This window comes from Pararge aegeria, chromosome 10 (genome assembly GCF_905163445.1).
Source record: "Pararge aegeria chromosome 10, ilParAegt1.1, whole genome shotgun sequence".
In the NCBI taxonomy this organism is placed as follows: Eukaryota; Metazoa; Arthropoda; class Insecta; order Lepidoptera; family Nymphalidae; genus Pararge; species Pararge aegeria.
Window position 1 is genome coordinate 5,762,764 of NC_053189.1, and position 20,052 is coordinate 5,782,815.

The 20,052-nt window shown below is 34.8% G+C and overlaps 1 protein-coding gene across 2 annotated transcripts in view; it reads right to left on the reverse strand.

Moving 5' to 3' along the window:
• LOC120627153 (cuticlin-1) overlaps positions 1–20,052 on the reverse strand; it is a 133,260-nt gene that overhangs the window by 82,930 nt on the left and 30,278 nt on the right. The window contains exon 2 of one of the 2 annotated variants that reach the window (XM_039895026.1): positions 14,688–14,835. In XM_039895026.1, the coding sequence (XP_039750960.1) occupies positions 14,688–14,734 (47 nt within the window). In that variant the 5' untranslated portion in view covers positions 14,735–14,835. Of the gene's footprint in view, positions 1–14,687; positions 14,838–20,052 lie in introns of those variants that run through there. The other variant, XM_039895027.1, reaches the window with a different exon arrangement.

Consider the following 20,052-nt stretch of genomic DNA (forward strand, 5'->3'; position numbering starts at 1 on the left):
TCACAGAATGCCGGGGTGGCTACAATATTTACATAAGTGAAAATATCAGAATTCTTGTAAACTAGTTTGTCGGAAGCTTTCTCGGCGAGTCAGCGAAAACTACGTTTACTGTCCTCGGTGTCAGTGTCACTGTCTTTATTTACGTTTACGCCGACGACGCTTAGTAGACAAGGTGGCCAGGCTAAAAATTAGAACTGGGCCAATTTTATATAAATATAAATAATACTTTTTTTTAAGTCATTCAATATATGTATTACTGCATATGGGTGCCGATCCTCACATGAGTTGTAAATAGATGGTGATGAGCAGGTAGCTATATAATAAATAAATTAATATTCATTTAATATTCTTGTCTTGTTGCAGAATATTATAAGCCAAATTTTAGGGACGTCAAGATCTTATTATATGAGGTTTAACTGTCATTTTTAAATAATAAATTATAATTCTAGCTATAGTAATAGTAACTAGCAAGCTAATTGGTGAAAGCTATTTTAGCGTTCAAAATTAAATTTAGCAAATTAGATATCTTCTAATTTATCAATTACTGTAAATATAATTTCCTCGATATAATTTTACAATTACTTATAAGCTTTATAACAAATGGAGGTAAATGCTTTTCCTATTAAGCAAAGACTACTAAAATTCCAAAAAACAATACTTACATGATAGCAAATAAGTTTTAGATATGCGACCTAAGTCGTGTGTAGAACGTTTACTTCCAAACAATACACAGACAGAAGTGTTACTGTGTTGACAAATTTCCCGCTTAACCGCTTTTGCATAGATCTGTATAATTTTTATTATTAATGGATCATGTTTTATTTTCTAAAGCAACGAAATAAATAAGAACGTGAAAAAAATAATAAAAAAAATTTTGTTTACCAATAATGGCCTAGTTTTATGAAATATATTTTGCTAGCTGTAGCTCACTACTTCGTCCGAGTTCATAACAGTTTTTTCGGAAATCCGCGAGAACCGTTAGATTTTGAGTGATAGAAGTCCTATGTCCAGCAGAATTCAATCTATCTCTGTGCCAAATCTCATTCATCGAGATCGATGTAGCGGTTACGGCTTTGGAGGTAACTAGCAAGGAAATAAACAAACAGACACCCTTTCGATTTGAATTATAATATTAAAATGCATTGGAAGGGTTAGTCAAATCCTTACCACAATAATAATTATAATAAATATTCATCATCATCGTATCAACTCATTACCGTCCCACTACAGGGCACGGGTCTCCTTCCAAAATGAGAAGGGGTTAAGGCCGTAGTCCAGCACGGTGGCCCAGTGCGGATTGGTGGACTCTCGCGATGGTGCAGGATCCTCGCGATGTTTTCCTTCACCATTGAAGCAAGTGGCATTTAAATGATTTAAAACGCACATAAAAAGTTGGAGGTACGTGCTGGGATTCGAACTCAGGCCCCCGAGAGTATAGTTGAGCTCCACCCACTGAGTTATACCCGCTTCTTATAAAGATTACAATCATTTTATTCTATGAAATATTTTTAATAGTTAGCACCTTACACCTATACAGTTTAATTTCCCTTGAGCTCACATAGACAAGAATGAGAAATTGCATAGTCCGTTGTCGATAATGTCTTTATTGAAACGGTTTAGGTCGTACCAACACGTTGTTATAGTGGCTTCGGTGCGTACAATATAATAAGTACTACCATGTAAGTATGACAGACTTCACTGTGTGATTTCAATTGAGATTTTAACATTGATGGTTCTTATTTGAGGAATGGTTGGAAAAAAGTTGAACAAATTAGTACTCGCTCTGACTGTCTTAAAAAACAGATCCTGTTTTCCAGAAGTCGATTAAAATGACTCCATTTCCATGCGTTCACGTTAAAGAGACAAATTTCATAGGTACAAAACAAACTTCAAGAGTGCTCATCTTTTGATTCCATTTTAAGTTCTTATGTTAACTGTTTTGCCGAATTCCTGGACCCTTTTTATTAATATCAGTCTCATAAGAAACCAAATTTTTCATTCATTTTCTTTAATCTCATCCATATACTGAGTCAGCTGATTTTGAGTTTATTATATACCTACATAGTTTTCATTTACTGTGTCTTTGCACACGCAGATAATTTGTCCTAAGCAAACGTCTTACGTTCTACAGATTTCGATGGCTACCCGAACTATTTATTCGTACGTACCTACTGTTATTTATTTTCTTATTAATGGTACTTAAAGATACATTTTTCATTGAAGTAATTTTTGACAGCTTTACTGGCTATTAGCTTTTTAAATTTTTAATAGAGTTTTTTTAATAGTCAGCATTTTACGTCCATCAATCCAGCCAATAAGCGTAGCATATGCGTGAAGAGTAAATCTCTTAAACACAGTACGGAGCAAACATGTTATACGTCAAATTGCACGTTACCTATCGGTACGGTATGAAACCACTGGTATTAAAGTCTAGATTTCTGTACAATAATGCTAGCTTAGCTGTACAAGTATAACGATTATAATATTGAAAGCATATACGATTTATTAATGCTAGGTGAACTTTCGCTGTAACATATTGTGTGTAATTAGAAATTAGAAGCATAATTAATAATTTCTAGTACTGTGAAAGTACCAGGATCTCATAAACGAAGGATGAAGCATGTGCGGCGGTGTCCTTCTTTGGTACTGTTATGGTCAAGAAGGAGGCAGATGAGCGAGACAGGGAGCGAGCCGATCCTTCTCAAGGTCGGAGACCGCAAGGTGGTGCTGCCATCCTGGACTGACAGCCCGTAGTCCTCGGGACGAAAGAAATGAGATGAGACTTCGGGATCGTGGCTGGTCAGAGTGAGAGCTCTGGCACAAACTGCCCTGCGGTTTGGGGACCGTTTTCCCCGAGATGAGTATTGCATTAGACTGAGACAAATTTGTTCTACGGAGATTCTGGAGTTTCACAAAAAATTCAAAATTCAAAATTCATTTATTTCAAGTAGGCCTAATATAAGCACTTTTGAAACGTCAAGTATATATGTGTGGAGGGTTTCCACTGAAGGGGTTTGAGAATACCACATAACCCGAACCCAAGAAGCCGGGTATCTCGTAAGGAGCTTTCCACCCCGAAACCAAAAGGATTTCATTAGTATCATGGAACTCATCATTCCCATGATGCAGCAGACGTATACGACACCATATTTATTTACCTAATACCTAATTTTTATCCGACTTGATAATTTTTTTGGGTTACGTAGCTCAAAAGCAAAAAGGATACATTGTTGTTTGTTAGTCTGTATGTGTCTGTTAATATCTCTTTTGTCAGGAGCACCTGGAGGTATCAAATGAAATAAATATAAAATACCCTGTAATCCTTTAAAGCTATCAAATAAATAGTCGTAAGTCATCTCAACTCAACAGGTAGAAATCGTCACGCAGAGAAAATACATTACGCCCCTTCGAGCGAGCCATTTGGTTTCGTGGCGTCTGGTGCATTTCGGATATTATCGTCAAATACTGGCAGCCATACTTTACCTATTTTCCAATGGTCAACTTAAAATTACAAAAACTCGCTTTTTAGTAGAACCAGGGTAGCAATAGTTCCCACATTGTGCTTAAACCACAACAAGAAATCCTCACTCATATTATAAATGCGAAAACTTAGTAGTAAAGCTTTTTGCGGCAGAAACCTTCCGGGGAAATACTACTGCCGTGCTTATTTCTGCCGCTAAGCAGCATTGTTGCAATGCTGTGTTCCGGTCTGAAGGGCGTGGTTGCCGTCGTAATTATAGGTACTCGTACATGACGCTTAACACCTACGTCTCGGGATAGGAGACACAGGGCGGTATATTGCATTGCAGGACGAGTTCCTTATATTCCCGACTTAGTGTTGCCTTTTTTAGAGACGGTTTTTAGAGACCAGGTGGGCGGTCTGCTTGGTCTGTCAACTATCACTATACAAAAAAAAATGTTTGTTTGTGTATTTATCTGATTGTTTGTCCTTCCTTCACGCCCTAACTAAGCAACCAATAAACTTGATTTTGGTCATAGAGTTACTTGAAAGGCAATTTAATTATTAAAAAAGGTGGTAAGATGGTATTAAAAAAGTTTCAGCAAAATTTGGAAGAGGAAAGCAAGGGATAGATCTTTATGGGGAACACTTGCGAATGCATATGTCTAGTATAAAACGTAATTATTTACCAAAACAGTTTTTACATTGGAAATACTAAATAGAAATAAGTTGAAATGTAATTAATAAGATTGTTAATAAAGGCTAATTATTATTAGAGAAAAGACGTAGACTACCATAGACTACTTTAATCTCAGGAAAAAACAAATAGCTCCCAAGGGATTTGTGAACAAAAACCGCTATAAAAGCGGACGAAGAACTGCTAGTAAAACAAGGAAAAGTTACTGTCTTATTTCATTTTCAGTAGAACCGGAGTAACAATTTTCCCCTTACATTGTGATCAAACCGCGGCAACAGTAGACGCCATAGCATTTCAATACACAAGGCACTTCCGATACAATTCAGTAATGACTGCTCTTAATACACCCAACCGCAAGCCGCAAGCGATCGTGCAATGAAAAATCGTATGACTTTTTGCTCGAAACGAAAGTGCATTATTATGCCGAGGAATGCGTGGTGGCGAGAACGCATCGCGCTTCATTAGCTCGCCACCTATCGTGCAGAAATTTGAACTCCCGTGGCATTTCATAGAATGATACCAGTACCTACAAATTTCTACTACAAAAAGTCCCATTTAATTTAAAGTCAATAATATATTTACGCAAGTAGTAGTCATTTTTTTTATTTGCAATGGTTTTGACGGTGCAACCAAACCCAATGCAGCTTAGCCTCAGAAATAATGGTTATTATCCCGCACGAGCTACGTCACAAAAAGATCTACAACAACTAAAAGCTATAAAGAATAGATGGCGCTTATGATTTTTTTCGTCGTTTAAACAACTGATATATAACTCCTAGTTAAGAGGTGCGTGTCCAAATTCAAACAAGGTGTTCCCGAAAGTGAACCGTTTTTTACTTATAGAACATCTGTGCTTTCTAGAGACAGGCATATGTTACCGCGATAAATTTTCACGTCGCAAGATAATCAGAAGTTTACTCAGACGACGTTGCAGACTATCGCTAGTTATTTGAATAAACATAATCATATTGCAAACATTTGCATAATTCTTTAATTTTTTCAAGCAACCTCAATTCAACAGGGAAACCTCTATTTTATTCCAAGCTTAATTGATAACTACGTGTATAATGTAAAAATTATACACGTACGAACGTGTACATAAAAATATACGACCATATTCAAAGTGAAAATTGTACATTAACTTTTCATTGAAAAAATACCTCTACCACACGCATTGGTGAATTTAAACTGTGGTTTTATCGTTACATACAATCTTATGAATGAGAAACGATAAATTTAACCTCCATAATAATATATCGTTGTCTTTAAGCTGACCTTTCACGGGCTACGTAGCAATCAAATCGACAAGTTTTTTGTAAGCCTCTGAATAATTGAATTTTCGGGTATTTTTATGCGACTTTCAAAAAGACCTCTGTTCTTAATACGATGGAATTTTTATGTAAAATTTGAACGAATTGTTTTTGACGTGTATATTTGTTTACTCTTTCGTACTCTTTATTAGTTTCCGATGCATTTTATCAACTTTTCTTTAGTTATTTTTCTAAAGTGTCATTAACATTGTAGATTATAATATTTTTATCTAGTACTGAAAATTAGAAAGATACGCAGAAATAATTTGCTACTCCAATGAGTGTTAGCACAACATATCTACCGAACACAACAAGCTACAGAAGCGTATACTAATAATTAAAATTAAACTTACACTACAAATGTACTAGTAAACTAACTGAACGTTACTTAGCCCCGTTAGTTTTATAAACCGCTTAGCCGCATTACAAATGTTTATATATTTTTCATACCTAACTGCACAATTTTTTGATAGAACACCATCATAAATAAATTTTTTAATACATATATAACCTGTGGATTCTGACCCTAAATAGAAATGATAAAGACGTCGGTCGGTAGCATTTCAATTAATTATTATAAAATGTTTTATATGAAGAGTTTTAAGCAAAAATTACTTCTTTTATTTACTTATATTTTTGTTAAAAATCTATTATAAATTCAATGCTTAAGGTGGCCGCCTTACCGTCAGGAATTAAAAAAATAACCTTTTTGCGGTATGTAACGCACGCTTCGATTTATAATGAACTAGGTGTCGGATGTTGGTTTTTATAAATTGAGTGGATAATTATAAATTGAGTGTATAAAAATATTATTATAATTAGAATAGCCTTACTTAAAATAAAATAAACCCTCCCTTTTATTGCTTTTTCAAACGATTAGAAAACGTGCATGCATGCACAAAGTAGGCAGTACCCATCAATGAAGTACGACATTTATCTGTATTATATTTTACCGGAAAAAGTACGAAACTTTACGGGCGTGCACTTTTTAAAAGAATCATCCTAAATTAGACAAAGCAAGAGTGGCTAGTTTTATTTCCGTATCTTTATATTCTTATATCTGTTTTTTTTGATAAATAAATAATTAATATAAAAAACATACAAGTGAAGCAAAAATAAAGTTTCTAAAAAGGATGAACACTTTGTTAGGCACCAGTAAAGTAACGACAATTGGCAGCCAATTGAGATTTTTTCTTAACGTACACTTTCTGACGACATCAAATCTAGTATATAATTCATCATAGTACGCACGTAAACGACACTTGAGTAATAGGCTCTGGAACTTTCGTGCAAAATAACAGGAAACTTCGTACAAAAATTATTTTATGAAGCCCTTAGAAATCCCCGCCGCGTCGCAATTTTTTGCATTAATTATAAACGTCCATCCGGGAATGCCGTTTTCATCAATCAAATTTGTATGGTGCATCTCTACTTGCTTTTCTGTAAAACTTTTTAACTTTAAGTTGATTTACAACTAAGTTATTCATTTATTAGTCAAATTTAAAACATAAATGAAACAAACATTTTAGTTCGCACTTTAACAATAACGCAAAAGTTGCTCGATTGACACACAGTCTACAAATAATGAAAACGAACTCGTTAAAATTTTTGAACAATTATTGTAATAATAAATAAATATACAATACACACATCGGCATCTAGCCCCAAAGTAAGCGTAGCTTGTGTTATGGGTACTAAGATGACTGATGAATATTTTTTTATGAATAATACAATAAATACTCACAATATATAGATAAACACCCAGACACTGAAAAACATTCATGTACATCACACAAACATTTTGCAGTTGTGGAAATCGAACCCACGGCCTTCGACACAGAAAGCAGGGTCGCTGCCCACTGCGCCAACCGGCTGTCAAACTATTGTACTATTCAAAAGATAATTAACCAAAGTGAACAGAATTTAAGTGAACCGATTTGAAAGCCTTACTGTATTAAGAGATTGCCCAAACTAACAAGTGTATTTTTAATTAAAAAATATAAAATAACGCAAACCAGCTAAGAAACATTGCACAAATCGGTGTTTATAATATAATATTAGATGCTGAAAATGGTTTACTAATTAGCAGTAAAAATCTCTTCTGTTATTAAACCACAACTAAATTAGGTAGAGAATTACAAAGCCTTCGCCGTTATTTTTTATGATCACCCAGAGACACTCACTGTCACAAGATGAAATAAATAAATGCCAACAAACATCAGTGCATCTTAACATCTACCATAGGACATTTATATATCTTTAACTATTAGATAAGTTATTAAAGATTCGTTTATTTATCTATATATATAAAAGGCAAAGGTGACTGACTGACTGACTGATCTATCAACGCACAGCTCTAACCACTTGACGGATCGGCTGAAATTTTGCACACGGATAGTTATTACAACGTAAGCATCCGTGAAGACAGGATTTTTAAAAATTCCAACATTAAGAGGGTTAAATGGGGGATGAAAGTTTGTATAAAATACTTCATTTATATTTTATTTTTCAATTTACATCCATGAAACTTTGATTTTAGGTTTTCGATAAAAAATAAAAATTACGTGTTTCACAAACTTTAAAAATTACAACTCCTAAAGCATCCAATAGGGAATGAAAATTTATAATTTTTTAAACTTTACCAAATCAAAAATTGAACTTAACATTTCATTTATATACTTTCAAAGAGCTGAACTGTTTTTAATATTTATTTCGCCATTAGCATCATCTATTTTATCCAAAAGCTAATAGGTAATATAATTTTTTTTATAATAGCAAAATTTCACCCTAAATTTATGATATTTTTTAAGAATAGCTAGCAGAAACAATCGTTCGTGATCAGTTTAATCCACCTGTACTGTTTAACTGGTCAGACATACAGAATTATTATTTTCCCCAATAATACTGGTAGGTCTATTTGATTAAAAATAAAATGTGATTTTCAATTATCATTTTTATGGATAAAATATGAAAAACTGTCCGTTTATTATCAAGACAGTGTTATGAAGAATGTAGATAAACCATGCCTATGCAGCGTGTTTTTTGGTGGCATAGTTAAGGAGTAAAATAAACATTAATGATAAGGGACGACGAAAAGCGAGAGGTCTTTTTTTATATAGATAATTGACGGTCCAAGAAGATGGCCCAGCTGATTGTAAGAGCAAAAGAATCGCCTATAAACAAGACGAAGAGCAACATTTCAAAGGGCCATGTAATTTTTTTATTTTTTTTTATTTCCTTTTTTTTTCTTTTAAGTTACAATTAAGGCAACATAATAGTAATGTTTTAATTTTAATCTGTCTATGTATGTTCCGGGGGCGAGGGCTGGTTATCCTTAACACAGATAAAATCTAGCTAGGGTAGCCAGTTCGTCAACTCATTATATGTGCAATTTTGATGAAAGAAATAAACGATATTATTATTATTATTATAAATAAAGTGCACGTCCCGCAACATTCCGCCATGTGTTCATCCATTTAAGGCATAGGTGTTAAGCCTCGAAACACCTACGCACGTGATGCTGGAGTGCACGGGCGTGACATAGCAACGCGAGATCTACCTGGGTTCACCAGCCACTATCCCAGAAGTCCTCAACAACCTGGGCGGTATGCTTGGATTATGGAATGATCTTGGATGGCTGTAGTAGCGAGCAACAGCGGGAAATTTCTACGTACAACAAGCGAAGCGCTTACGTGCGGAAACTGCCCAGAGAGAAGAAGAGAAGAAGAAGGTGTTAAGCCTCATGTGCCTGTTATTTCATAACGGCCTTCTGACCGGAACAGAACATTGCAACACAGTACAGTTACATTACTACCCTGTACGAGCGCTGTTACAAAAAAGCTTTACTACTACAAAGGCCAATGAATATCATTACATTCATCATTGATGGTCTCCTCTCTGAATGAGAAGGGCTTAGGACGTAGTTCAGGACATGGTCAAGTGCGGATTGGTAGACTTCACACGCCTTTGAGAGCTTTATGGAGGACTGTAATCTCAGGTAAGCAGGTTAGACGACGATGTTTTCCTTCACCGTTAAAGCAAATGTAATTTTATTGCTTAAATTCCAAAAAGTCAGAGGCGCGTGCCGGGTGCTCCCTTATTATATACATATATATACCCAAAGAGCTATAATACCGCTTCAACATTACGTTATGACCTTTAATTAACGCGGCTGAAACAGCGGGTAACTAGTTACACAAAAGAGAAAACCACTCAAGAAGTTGATTAAAAGAAAAGATTAATAAACAGCTCCATATTACAAAATATATTTTATCCATACCAACGCAACCTTTATCCTTCATGAAATCTGCTTTCGGCAACTCCGTGTGAGAACCGCCTAAAGCTAACATTGCCGGATATGCGAAAATCGATTTTATTACCTGTGGTGAATTCATTAACTCTTGGCGGCAGCTTTTGCCCGAAAGATTTATATAGTTTTCATTGTTTTGCCTTTCACACTGAATTATTGCAAACTTTATAAAAAATAATGCAAGGATTCCTATCTAATACCTCTGGTATTTCATAATCAAAAAACGTAGTTGTGTTTTCAATTGACTAAATAATATTATTAAAAAACGAATCAAAACAGACACTTTATAAGTTACGAAATGTACGCGACAAATATATTTATTTGTTTTTACATAAAATTGAAACTAATTAATAAAGTGCTCTATTATTATAAAAATGATTTCATGGCTATGTTGATACATGTCAGGAACGCAAGTAAACAAAGTAATAGAAGCACTTCGTACCGAATTTTCCCAATTTCTTTTACTTAGATGATAATTTTTTTACAGAACCAAACTGTAAAATTTTTTATAATCGATTTAAGAACGTCCTCCTTTCTTTGTAGCTTGTATTTAGGTGCATCGAATTCTCTTTCAGTTTTATATTTTCAATTATTATCCTTAGCCTATTGAACTCTTACTGTCGGCACATGCCTCTACTCATAGGAAAAAGGAATTTAGAGGATATACGCTCGATTCATAAAATATAAATAGATATGATGTGAGTACCGTGTGGTGACGGCTGATCAGAATACAGTTCATCAAGAAGGAAGAAGGAAGGCAGGTAACCCCTTTGGGAGAGGCCTTTGGTCCAGCAATATTACTGTTATAGCCTATAGGCTGTTGATGATGATGCTGTAAGTTATTAAAAAGTAACCATGATAATGAGATCTGGGAATAGATTCCTAAGATCTGGGAATAAATTTTCTATATTATAGTTTGCTAGTGAGAATACCGAACATCCCAAAAATACATGTATCGACATAATATCTTATTTTAATTAAGAACCTACAAATTATACCTAAGTTATATTCAAGTTTTTAAAAGATATCATAACAGACAATTTATGAGCTGCCCGATTCTAATGAAATTTTATGTATATAATCAGGTTATGTATATAAAGTAGGTCTATCATATAGGGCGTTTAGTATTTTTGAAGTGGTAGTCCACCCAAAAACATATTTTTTAATTCCTTTGACATATTTTTTTATGCTTTATTTTCCCAAAATATGTTTAAGTACCCGAAATAAGCGCGGACGAAAGCGGGTAAGTGCTAATAACAAATCGAATAAAAAAAATCGGAAAATTTAGTCAGTTGTTTCATTAGCGCTTTTCGAACCATAACCTGATGCTATTTTATTTTTTCTGTTTATTTGTAATGACATGAAATGATGGTAGAGATATTACTCTACCATCATTTCAGAAGGCAGTTCTTACCGAGGCTGACAAAAATAAGCATTATCTCTTATCCAACATCGATATTATCAAATTTAACAATCATTATTATATCTTGTGAGACATGAAAGTGGACGTCATTATGAAATTCATCAATTAGAAACGCTTGATGAGTTAAAGTGAGGAACCTATTATAATATAAAAAAAATGCGATAGTGAGTTTGTTTATTTTTCCCCTATGTTTTATGATTTTTGGTAGTTTAAATAAAACTGGCATAGGAAGAACCCTTACGGGTTAGCCCGCCAGGTGAGATGCAATCAAGGGCTGAATTGTAGTAGAATAAAAAAAAATTGCACCAGTCTTAATTAAACTTGGTATATATTTAGCTTGCACACTGGAGAAGACAACAGTTAATCCAATATGTTACAATTTGTTGCTCCGAACCGTTGAAATCAAACCTAGTACCTCGGGATGAGCATCCTAACCACTAAACCAAAGCAATCAACCCGTACACAGGTCATCAATACGACTGAATGGCTCATAACAATACCAATGCAATTTAACTGCCGCGCACTGCAATTTCAGTGGAGTTAGAGCGTTATCACATTGACAATGTTATAGCGCGCGTGCAACTTTTAATACATTATATCAAAAAATACAAAGAATTATACAAATTCAATTTAGAAAGTGTAAAACATGAACTAGATCACACTGATTCAACTTCTGAAAAGCATCTAAGCCAGCAAAGACGTTGTTTAGAAGGCGAAAACGAGGGCCCTAATTGCGTACTCCAATATCGCCAAACCCTGGGCAGAAATATAGGCGAAGATTCGCGTACATCCCATAAGTTAGCCTTTGACTTCAATATCATCTGGGGGTGGTGATTCAGTCTAAGACAGTAGCGGGCTAACCTGTTAGGAGTATAGCAGTTTTATAAAAGACATCCCATCAAACAGCAGACCGTAAATAAGTCGCGAGTGCGCATTACTGTGATTGATAAAACTATTATTACTCCGAAGACGCAGGAAACTTTTAGGAAAAATTAGTAGATTTAATTATCCGCTAATATACTGGATACTGGAAGAGAGTGACCACGATAACTGATTTATTGCAAGCGATTTAAAAATAATCCCAAGGAATTAATTTATGTCCGCGACGCACACGACTTACATTGAACATCTGATACTTAATGACGCTGACATGGCTACGTCTATAGTGGCCGAAAAGACAAGTCGCATCTTGCTAATCAATGCCATGTGTACCGTGCACAACAAGATATTCGCGACGAAGTTCAAAACATTAGTATTGAAGATTTCCGTAGCTTATTGTGCGAAAGGCCTAAGAAAGCATAAGTAATTAAAAGGCTTTAGAAGGCGGCTATTCGCCCCCAAGTCGCTGATGTGATAGCGCCCTTAGGAATAATTTCAAACTCGAACGACAAAGTGCAACTAGCGAGATTTTATGCCCCGCACACCTGTTATTACTGTGGCTACATTTCAAAACCTAATCACAGGATCGGAACACTGAACAGAAGGTACTTGCTTTACCTTATAGCCTTGACGTATGCAAGCTTTTATTAGTAATTGATTTAGCGGCGATAACCCAGTGGGTGGAACTTCAACTTCACTTTCGGGAGCCTGAGTTCGAATCACAGCTCGCACCTCTAACTTTTCTAAGTTAAGTGTGTTTTAAATTATCACTTGCTTCTAAGGTAAGTTAAACATCGTAAGGAAACCTGCATGTTTTAAAGTTCTCCATATTGTTCTCAAAGGTGTGTGCAGTCCACCAATCTGCACTGAAGCAGCGGTAGGAGACCTGTGTCCTGTAGTGGGCCGGTAATTGGTTGTTATGATCAATTAATTAGAATGATAAATATGGTATCGAGGTTATTACTGTAAACAAATACCATCATGGAAAAGAACGGAACGGAATGGAAAAGTTTCCGAGGTTTTTAAGTTCACTACAAGTTAGCTCAAGAGGTTGAGGGAGGCCGAGGATGTCTTAGGGGTGAAGAAGTGTAAAGGACATGAGGGTTTTGGGTTTTCGGACTTGAAATGAATCTGCTTCCGATGGAGTAATTTGCTTAATCGAAACAACGCTCACCCAGGGTTGTAGAGCTTTGGTGATAAATAAATAATAAATAAATATACTACGACAATACACACATCGCCACCTAGCCCCAAAGTAAGCATAGCTTGTGTTATGGGTACTAAGATGACTGATGAATATTTTTATGAATAATATACGTAAATACTTAGAATATACATATAAACACCGAAAACATTCACACACTGAAAAACATTCATGCTCGTCACACAAACATTTTCCAGTTGTGGGAATCGAACCCACGGCCTTGGACTCAGAAAGCAGGGTCGCTGCAAACTGCGCCAATCGGCCGTCAAATGATAATGATGATAACAGGTAAGCCCAATCTCACCTTATGGTAAGTGCTGATGCAGTCCTAAGGTGATAGCGAGATAGGTAGCTGTTCGAGATGTGACAGTTTCATTAAACCTTTACCCCTGTGGTTTCTACGCGGCATCATACCAAATCGCTAAACTGAGTGGCTGCAAGACTTTGTCGGTAGGTTTGTAACTAGCCACGAATAATACCTCCCACCAGGCCAGACAATAATACCTATTTTTAACCAGCAGAAATCGGGATCTCCCAGTTATAACTCTACAGCGCCTAGAACTGCGCCAGGGAGGTCGTCAAAATTGAGTAAGAGGTAGGGTTCCGTACTGTGGAAGTAAACTAAATAGGCATTTGGTTACGCAATAATTGTTTATCGGTTAACGCGCGATTTTATTACCCGTATACCTGTTATTACTGAGGCTACATTTCTAAACCTAATCACACGATAGAGCATCTGAAGAACATTAAACATTTGTCGTACTACTACGTACAAGCCTCAGTGGGTGGGTACAAGTTAAAGTGGGTGATTAAGAATGATAAATAAAATATCAAATAATGTTTATTGGGAAAGTTATTTTTACTTCATCTCTTCTTTCTAACAATAAATAATTTAAATTAAGTTAAGTGTGTAATATGATCTGATTCTATTTCAGAACGTTGTACTAAAATACGACATAAAATGCTACGTTAGTCACCTAGCATTTTATGGGCACACAGAACTTTCGCACTCTGCTATTTTGAAATTTTTAGTTGGCTCTAATTAAATTAATAACCAAAAGAATCAGTATTCCCTTATATTTAAAGTGGGTATTTTAAAATTAATTAATTCATATTTTTTAATGTAATACGGAAACCTTGCAGCCCGTTCTCCGTTAAATGCCCTAAGCCGCCTCGTACGACACCCGGAAGAAGGATGCAAGAAGGGCAGAGAATGGGGGCTAACTCGGATTTCGGAAAGGTATTCCGATAATGTTTCGAGACCCGAAAACGAGTCTAAATGCGAGCGTGTAAAGTTCAGACTTAGATAAGTATCGCAATGCTTTGGCGATGATGAAAAACCAGACCATTTTAATTAATACTGATTTACAAGCAGTTTAAGAATTAATTAGGTTCAGTAACTCACCAGTCTTTAATTTTCCGCCGGCTCGTGTTCCAACCCCGTCCGATCATCGTCCACCACTCACTGACATGTAAACACTATTGTCACCTGCGCTCGGTACAACACATATCCTCGGAGTCACTGCACTACACCACTGTACAGCGTACGAGATCTAGAACAAGAAAAAAATTAGTTCAGAGAAAAACGAGTAACATGCTACTGGATAGAAAAAACAGGCGTTACTTTGCGGAATTCCATGATATACATTGAACATTATTAGATGGCGGATAAGTAAACAGACGCGGAAAGCTACTTTGTTTGATACTATGTAGAGAACAGTTTGATTTAGTTTTTAAATCTACAGTAAGTAGTTAGGCATATGAACATAAAACCCCGTCACGGCATTACAATATAGTCGAATTTATTTTAAAATTATTCTAAATTTAAGTTTAAACTTACTCTTAATTTATTTTGAAATTATTCCATGATGATTCCAAAATAATTTCAATCCAATTTTTTTTTAAATAAAGAAATTTTGTGTTGTTGAGAAATAAAAGGCTGTTTCATTTTTTAGTTTGTAAAATGGATAAACGTTATAGAAAATTCGCTCTATTTTCTTGTTGTGAAATTAATATGTATACCTGTAACCATTTCTACAGTGTTTATCCTAATCGAGTTCCAAAGATTCTACTTAACTATATAGTTAGTATTATAAAAAAAATACAGAATTTTCTCAACTTTCCCCTATATCTCCTAGTATCTAAAGGTCTAAATTTTTGCGCTACCGTCTACATCTTGTTGCCAGTGATGCAAAATTTTATATATCTATTATAGTATTTATAAATTAATATTGGTATTTGTGTAGTTATTATGTAAATGTGGTATGTATGTTCATGTAAGTTTATTTTATTTTTTTGTAACATACTTTATGCACCATCCACTTTCCACTTTTTTATCGGCTTCGTACGCTCAGGTTGCCTTTAAAAGATCACTTTTAGTGAGAAGGCCGCCTTTGCACCCTAGCACTAAGTACTATTACTGTTTTCCTTGTATTTTTCCTATTGTGTTGTGTTGCAATAAAGTTTTTCTATTCTATTCTATCATTAATAGAAGGGAACTGTCTTCCAATGCAGCAGAGTCCTTAAGTTCAAAAGATTTGCTCGAAAATGATATTGGAAGTTAGCAGATTAATTTTGGCACCTTTTTTAGGCAAAAACGCCAGTAGTATTCACAAAAAGCATGCCTTCTCCCTTTCTCTGCATAACAAAGCGCACTTTTTAAGTTGATACTTTTTTCAACTGAGCATTCTTTGAACGACATTAATTTCAAGACCAAGGTACTAGATAGTAACCCTACCTATCAAATTAAAACAATAAAAATTGTTTCATTTCTGCGAAAAAGATTTGACTGAGCTATATATATCAAAATCGGTGACACATGCGTTCCATACCTTAAGACTTTCAAATATTACTATCATGAGAGTGGTTAATAACCAATGATTATATCCTGAAGTGGTATTACATATGTTCACCGCATAATAACATAATTTGTGCGTAAACTTTCAACTCTAAAAACGTTACAGACATTCTAGCGGGTTTTAATAGGCTGTTTTGAAATGTGCTAACAAGTTATTTAATGATGATCATCTTGCATCTTCTAGAACTTTTATAGACTAAAATTACGATCTTTCACTGGATTTACATTCCGGAAAATTAACTGATAGTTTTCTTACTTTTTTAATATCTTACCTACTAGATAGGTATTTAAGTAAATCTATCTCGCATTTTATGATAACGGTTATTCTGTAAACCCGTTTGCCTCAGTAGAAGCCTGTTTGAAATTTATGTTCAGCCACACTTAAAATTGCAATTAATATCCAGTTTGAATTTTAGTATTTTAAAAAATTAAATACATGTAGAAAGTCGCCCAAATACGTACCTATTTTTAAGTAATTAACGAAGTTGTTTATTTATTTAATAAAATAACTTTATTACAAAAAAAAAAATTAAAAGTAAAATGCGAGCTTATCAGAAATAGTATACCTTCTCTTCCAGGATACCTTTGCGAACGGAGCCAGAGGGATGCTAGATAATTTATAAAATGATGAAGATAAACATAATATATCAATATACCAAATTTCATGTTATGCGATTATTTAATTAATAAAAGCAAATAGCCATGAAAGAACCACATTGCAAACAGCATTTCTAATCAATTTGTATTATCTTAGTCGTAGTGAACTTTATCCTTTAGCGAGAGTAAATATAATTAACTATGCATGTCCTAACTTGAAGGCTTCTTCATCTTCACTTTCTATCAGGCGTACCATCGAGGCAAGACCGCAAGCGTGACATCCAAGCATGGCTTCACCTATGCCGATGACAGATTTATCATCATGCTTCTTGCTTTTATAGGAGTTTCCCCTTTTGTAGCGTTAACTTTCTCGATTATTGATAAATCGTTTAAGTCGCAGGAAAATAATATAACAAGGAATTTAGTTAGGTACTCCTGACTCTAAATATACCTATACTAGTTGTTGCTAGCGTCGTTCGCTTTTTACAAATCCTGGAGAAACTATTTGTTTGCCTACGATAAAAAGTACCTATGTTACTCTCTGTGATTTAAACTAGCTCTATGCCAAAAAACAAGTTTATTGCATGCTTAATTAGGGCGCAAAGGAAGAACAAACAAATACATTCGCATAATGAAATACTACTTGCGATATTTTCACTGGTTTTTTGGTCCATTAAATGAAATCTAATGTAACATACCATTTATTGGTTTTCTTAACAACGAATACTTGCCATGAAATAGTACACAAATATAAGAAATTAGGGTGAGCCGCACCAAACTCCGTGGTGATATTTCTTTCAAAACCTCTCAAATATCTTTTGCTTTACGATTAGTCATGTTATTCAATCAATCACACGCGAAGGTTTTGGTAATTTCAGCAAGAAAATTCATTAGTAATTTATTCAGAGATTGTTGATGATGATGTTATGGTTTCTGTGCCCCTTAGGTAATAGGTATACCATATATTTATCATGAGGTTATGGCCGATAACCAAACTCAAAGGAAACTGGTAATGAATTATTAGCGGCTCTTTTGAGCTGGTAATAGTAATATGCGAGGCTGGCGGTAATAGAATTTCACTATAATGTTTCACTGTCTCAAAAAAAGAGATTCTATCACTTGTGGAAGATTTATTTATAGGAACTCGCTTATAATTTACATCGAATTTAATTAGATTTTAAATACTATTTTGAAGTACAAGCTTGATTTAATGAGGTCGACGAATCTTAACGGATTGTTTTCCTTTAACTTCGTCAAATAACTGGCGATCTTTTCTAGTATACGCGTTGTAGAAACAGTAGGGTCGTTTTCAAACACTTCAATGTTATTTATAAAAAACAATTTTATTACAAAACGTTCTAAATGAGATATAACCTAGAATTGGGTTAAAACAGTGATTTGTACTGCAAAATTTTGAATTCAACTTTTTATATCAAAACCACTTCTTAGCTAATCTTATGTTAAATTTGAAAATCATTTCTGACTCGTACCTAAGTTCGATCAAAAATTTTAAACCTTTCTTTTGTTGAAACGAGTGGAAGAGGGTTATAATTTTTAATAAAAATAACAATCAAGTTTTTCTTACACGCTTCATACATTATTATCATGTACCTCCGAGTGTATATTGCAAAGGCACCTTGCAGTCAAAAATGTTGAAATAGCCCATTGTTCGAAATGTTAACGTTTCGCCTCTGGCCCTTTTGTACGGAATTTTCTCGATAGCCACCAAACGATTTTACGCGTTATAGCTTTTTGTGTAGATACTTTTTTGCCTTGAAACAAAGACACATTTTCTTTTTATTCCGCTTGTTATATTTTAAAAATCATCCGGTATTTTCGGCCCCTATTGTTCATTGAATGGGCGCCCTACTGATTTGTTTTACTAATATGTTCTCAGTTGGTATTCAACAGGGCGTAAAAAAATACAAGCAACTTAAACAGGTGACCAAGTAAATGATACAAAACATAATTTCACATTACACTGCACAAAAACTTTTTAGACATAATAAAAGTTTTCAGTGGCAAGTACATGATTAGCATGTACATTAGCTGGTACATCAAATGCTTTAATAGAAAATACACATTACCTTTTAAATTTTTCGGCCCGGCCCGGGATTCGAACCCAGGCTATCGCAATCCTTAGTTGAACATGCTAACCACAAGCTCAACAGGCAAGCAGTTTTGAATGAAAATTTACGACAATTTTTGTGATAACTTTGAAGAGGTTTTGTTTAAAATTTAAAATTAAAAAAACCCTCGAGTGTCAAAATTGTGTACATTATTTCACTAGACAATACCATTCATTTGAAACCCACATCAAGGGGGTCGTTAAAAAAATAAATTAACTCGCCATTTTTTGGCGGCGGCCATCTTGGGTTGATTTTCATCAAACTAGGAACACTCCCGCCTGATACACAATTCAAGCAAAAAAACAAAATTAAAATCTGTTTGGGAAATACAATGCCACAGATAGACCCACACACAGACACGACAAACTCATAACACGTCGTTTTTGCGCCGGGGGTTCAAAATCGCACCGATCTCGTCAAAGGCAAAAACTAATTTAGCACGAGTCTACATTGCGAACGTAAAAGCGAAAATATGAACCGTACGCAATCCGTTGTATTACTGGAAGCAACATACGTGGGCTGGTTTGCATTAGACGACAACGATATGACTACGATACCGGAGTTTTACGCGTCTTGAAGCGAATTAATTGTTCCTTTGAACTAACAACGTGCGTTTACGAAATACCTTTCGTTGATGCCTTTTTGAAGAATACGTTTTGAAGAATTTCAAACTTACGCTAAAAATTGTAAAATGTCCACAAACAAAAGTTTTTCTACGTTAGTTCTTTCGATATTTATAAATTACTCTACATGCAAGCATATAAACTTCATTACAAAGTTGCTTGCTAACATCGCTTAAAGCAGTATTATTTTGACGTTTTGTTTCAGAATATTTTATTGTTGTATCTTTATTATAATTCGTAGCGTTTAAATCGGTAATTTTGTAGTAAATAAAAATAATATTATTTTTGCCCCTGTTTTTTTTTTAACTCCACCGCCTATTTTCCTATTTGTATTCATTGTTTCATGTTGCAGTACCAATAGACGTGTTTTCTTAATTCTTATATCTTCATAGGAATATGATTGAAGATTTTATCGCGTAATGTAAAAAGATCGGTCGATGGCAAGAGGCGGCGACGATATATGACCGTAGGATGGTCCGCACCACCTTAACGGTAAGTGTGTGACGTTGGACGCTATGCGACACAGAAAGCACGGATTTCTTTATAGAACTCGTGTTAAATGTT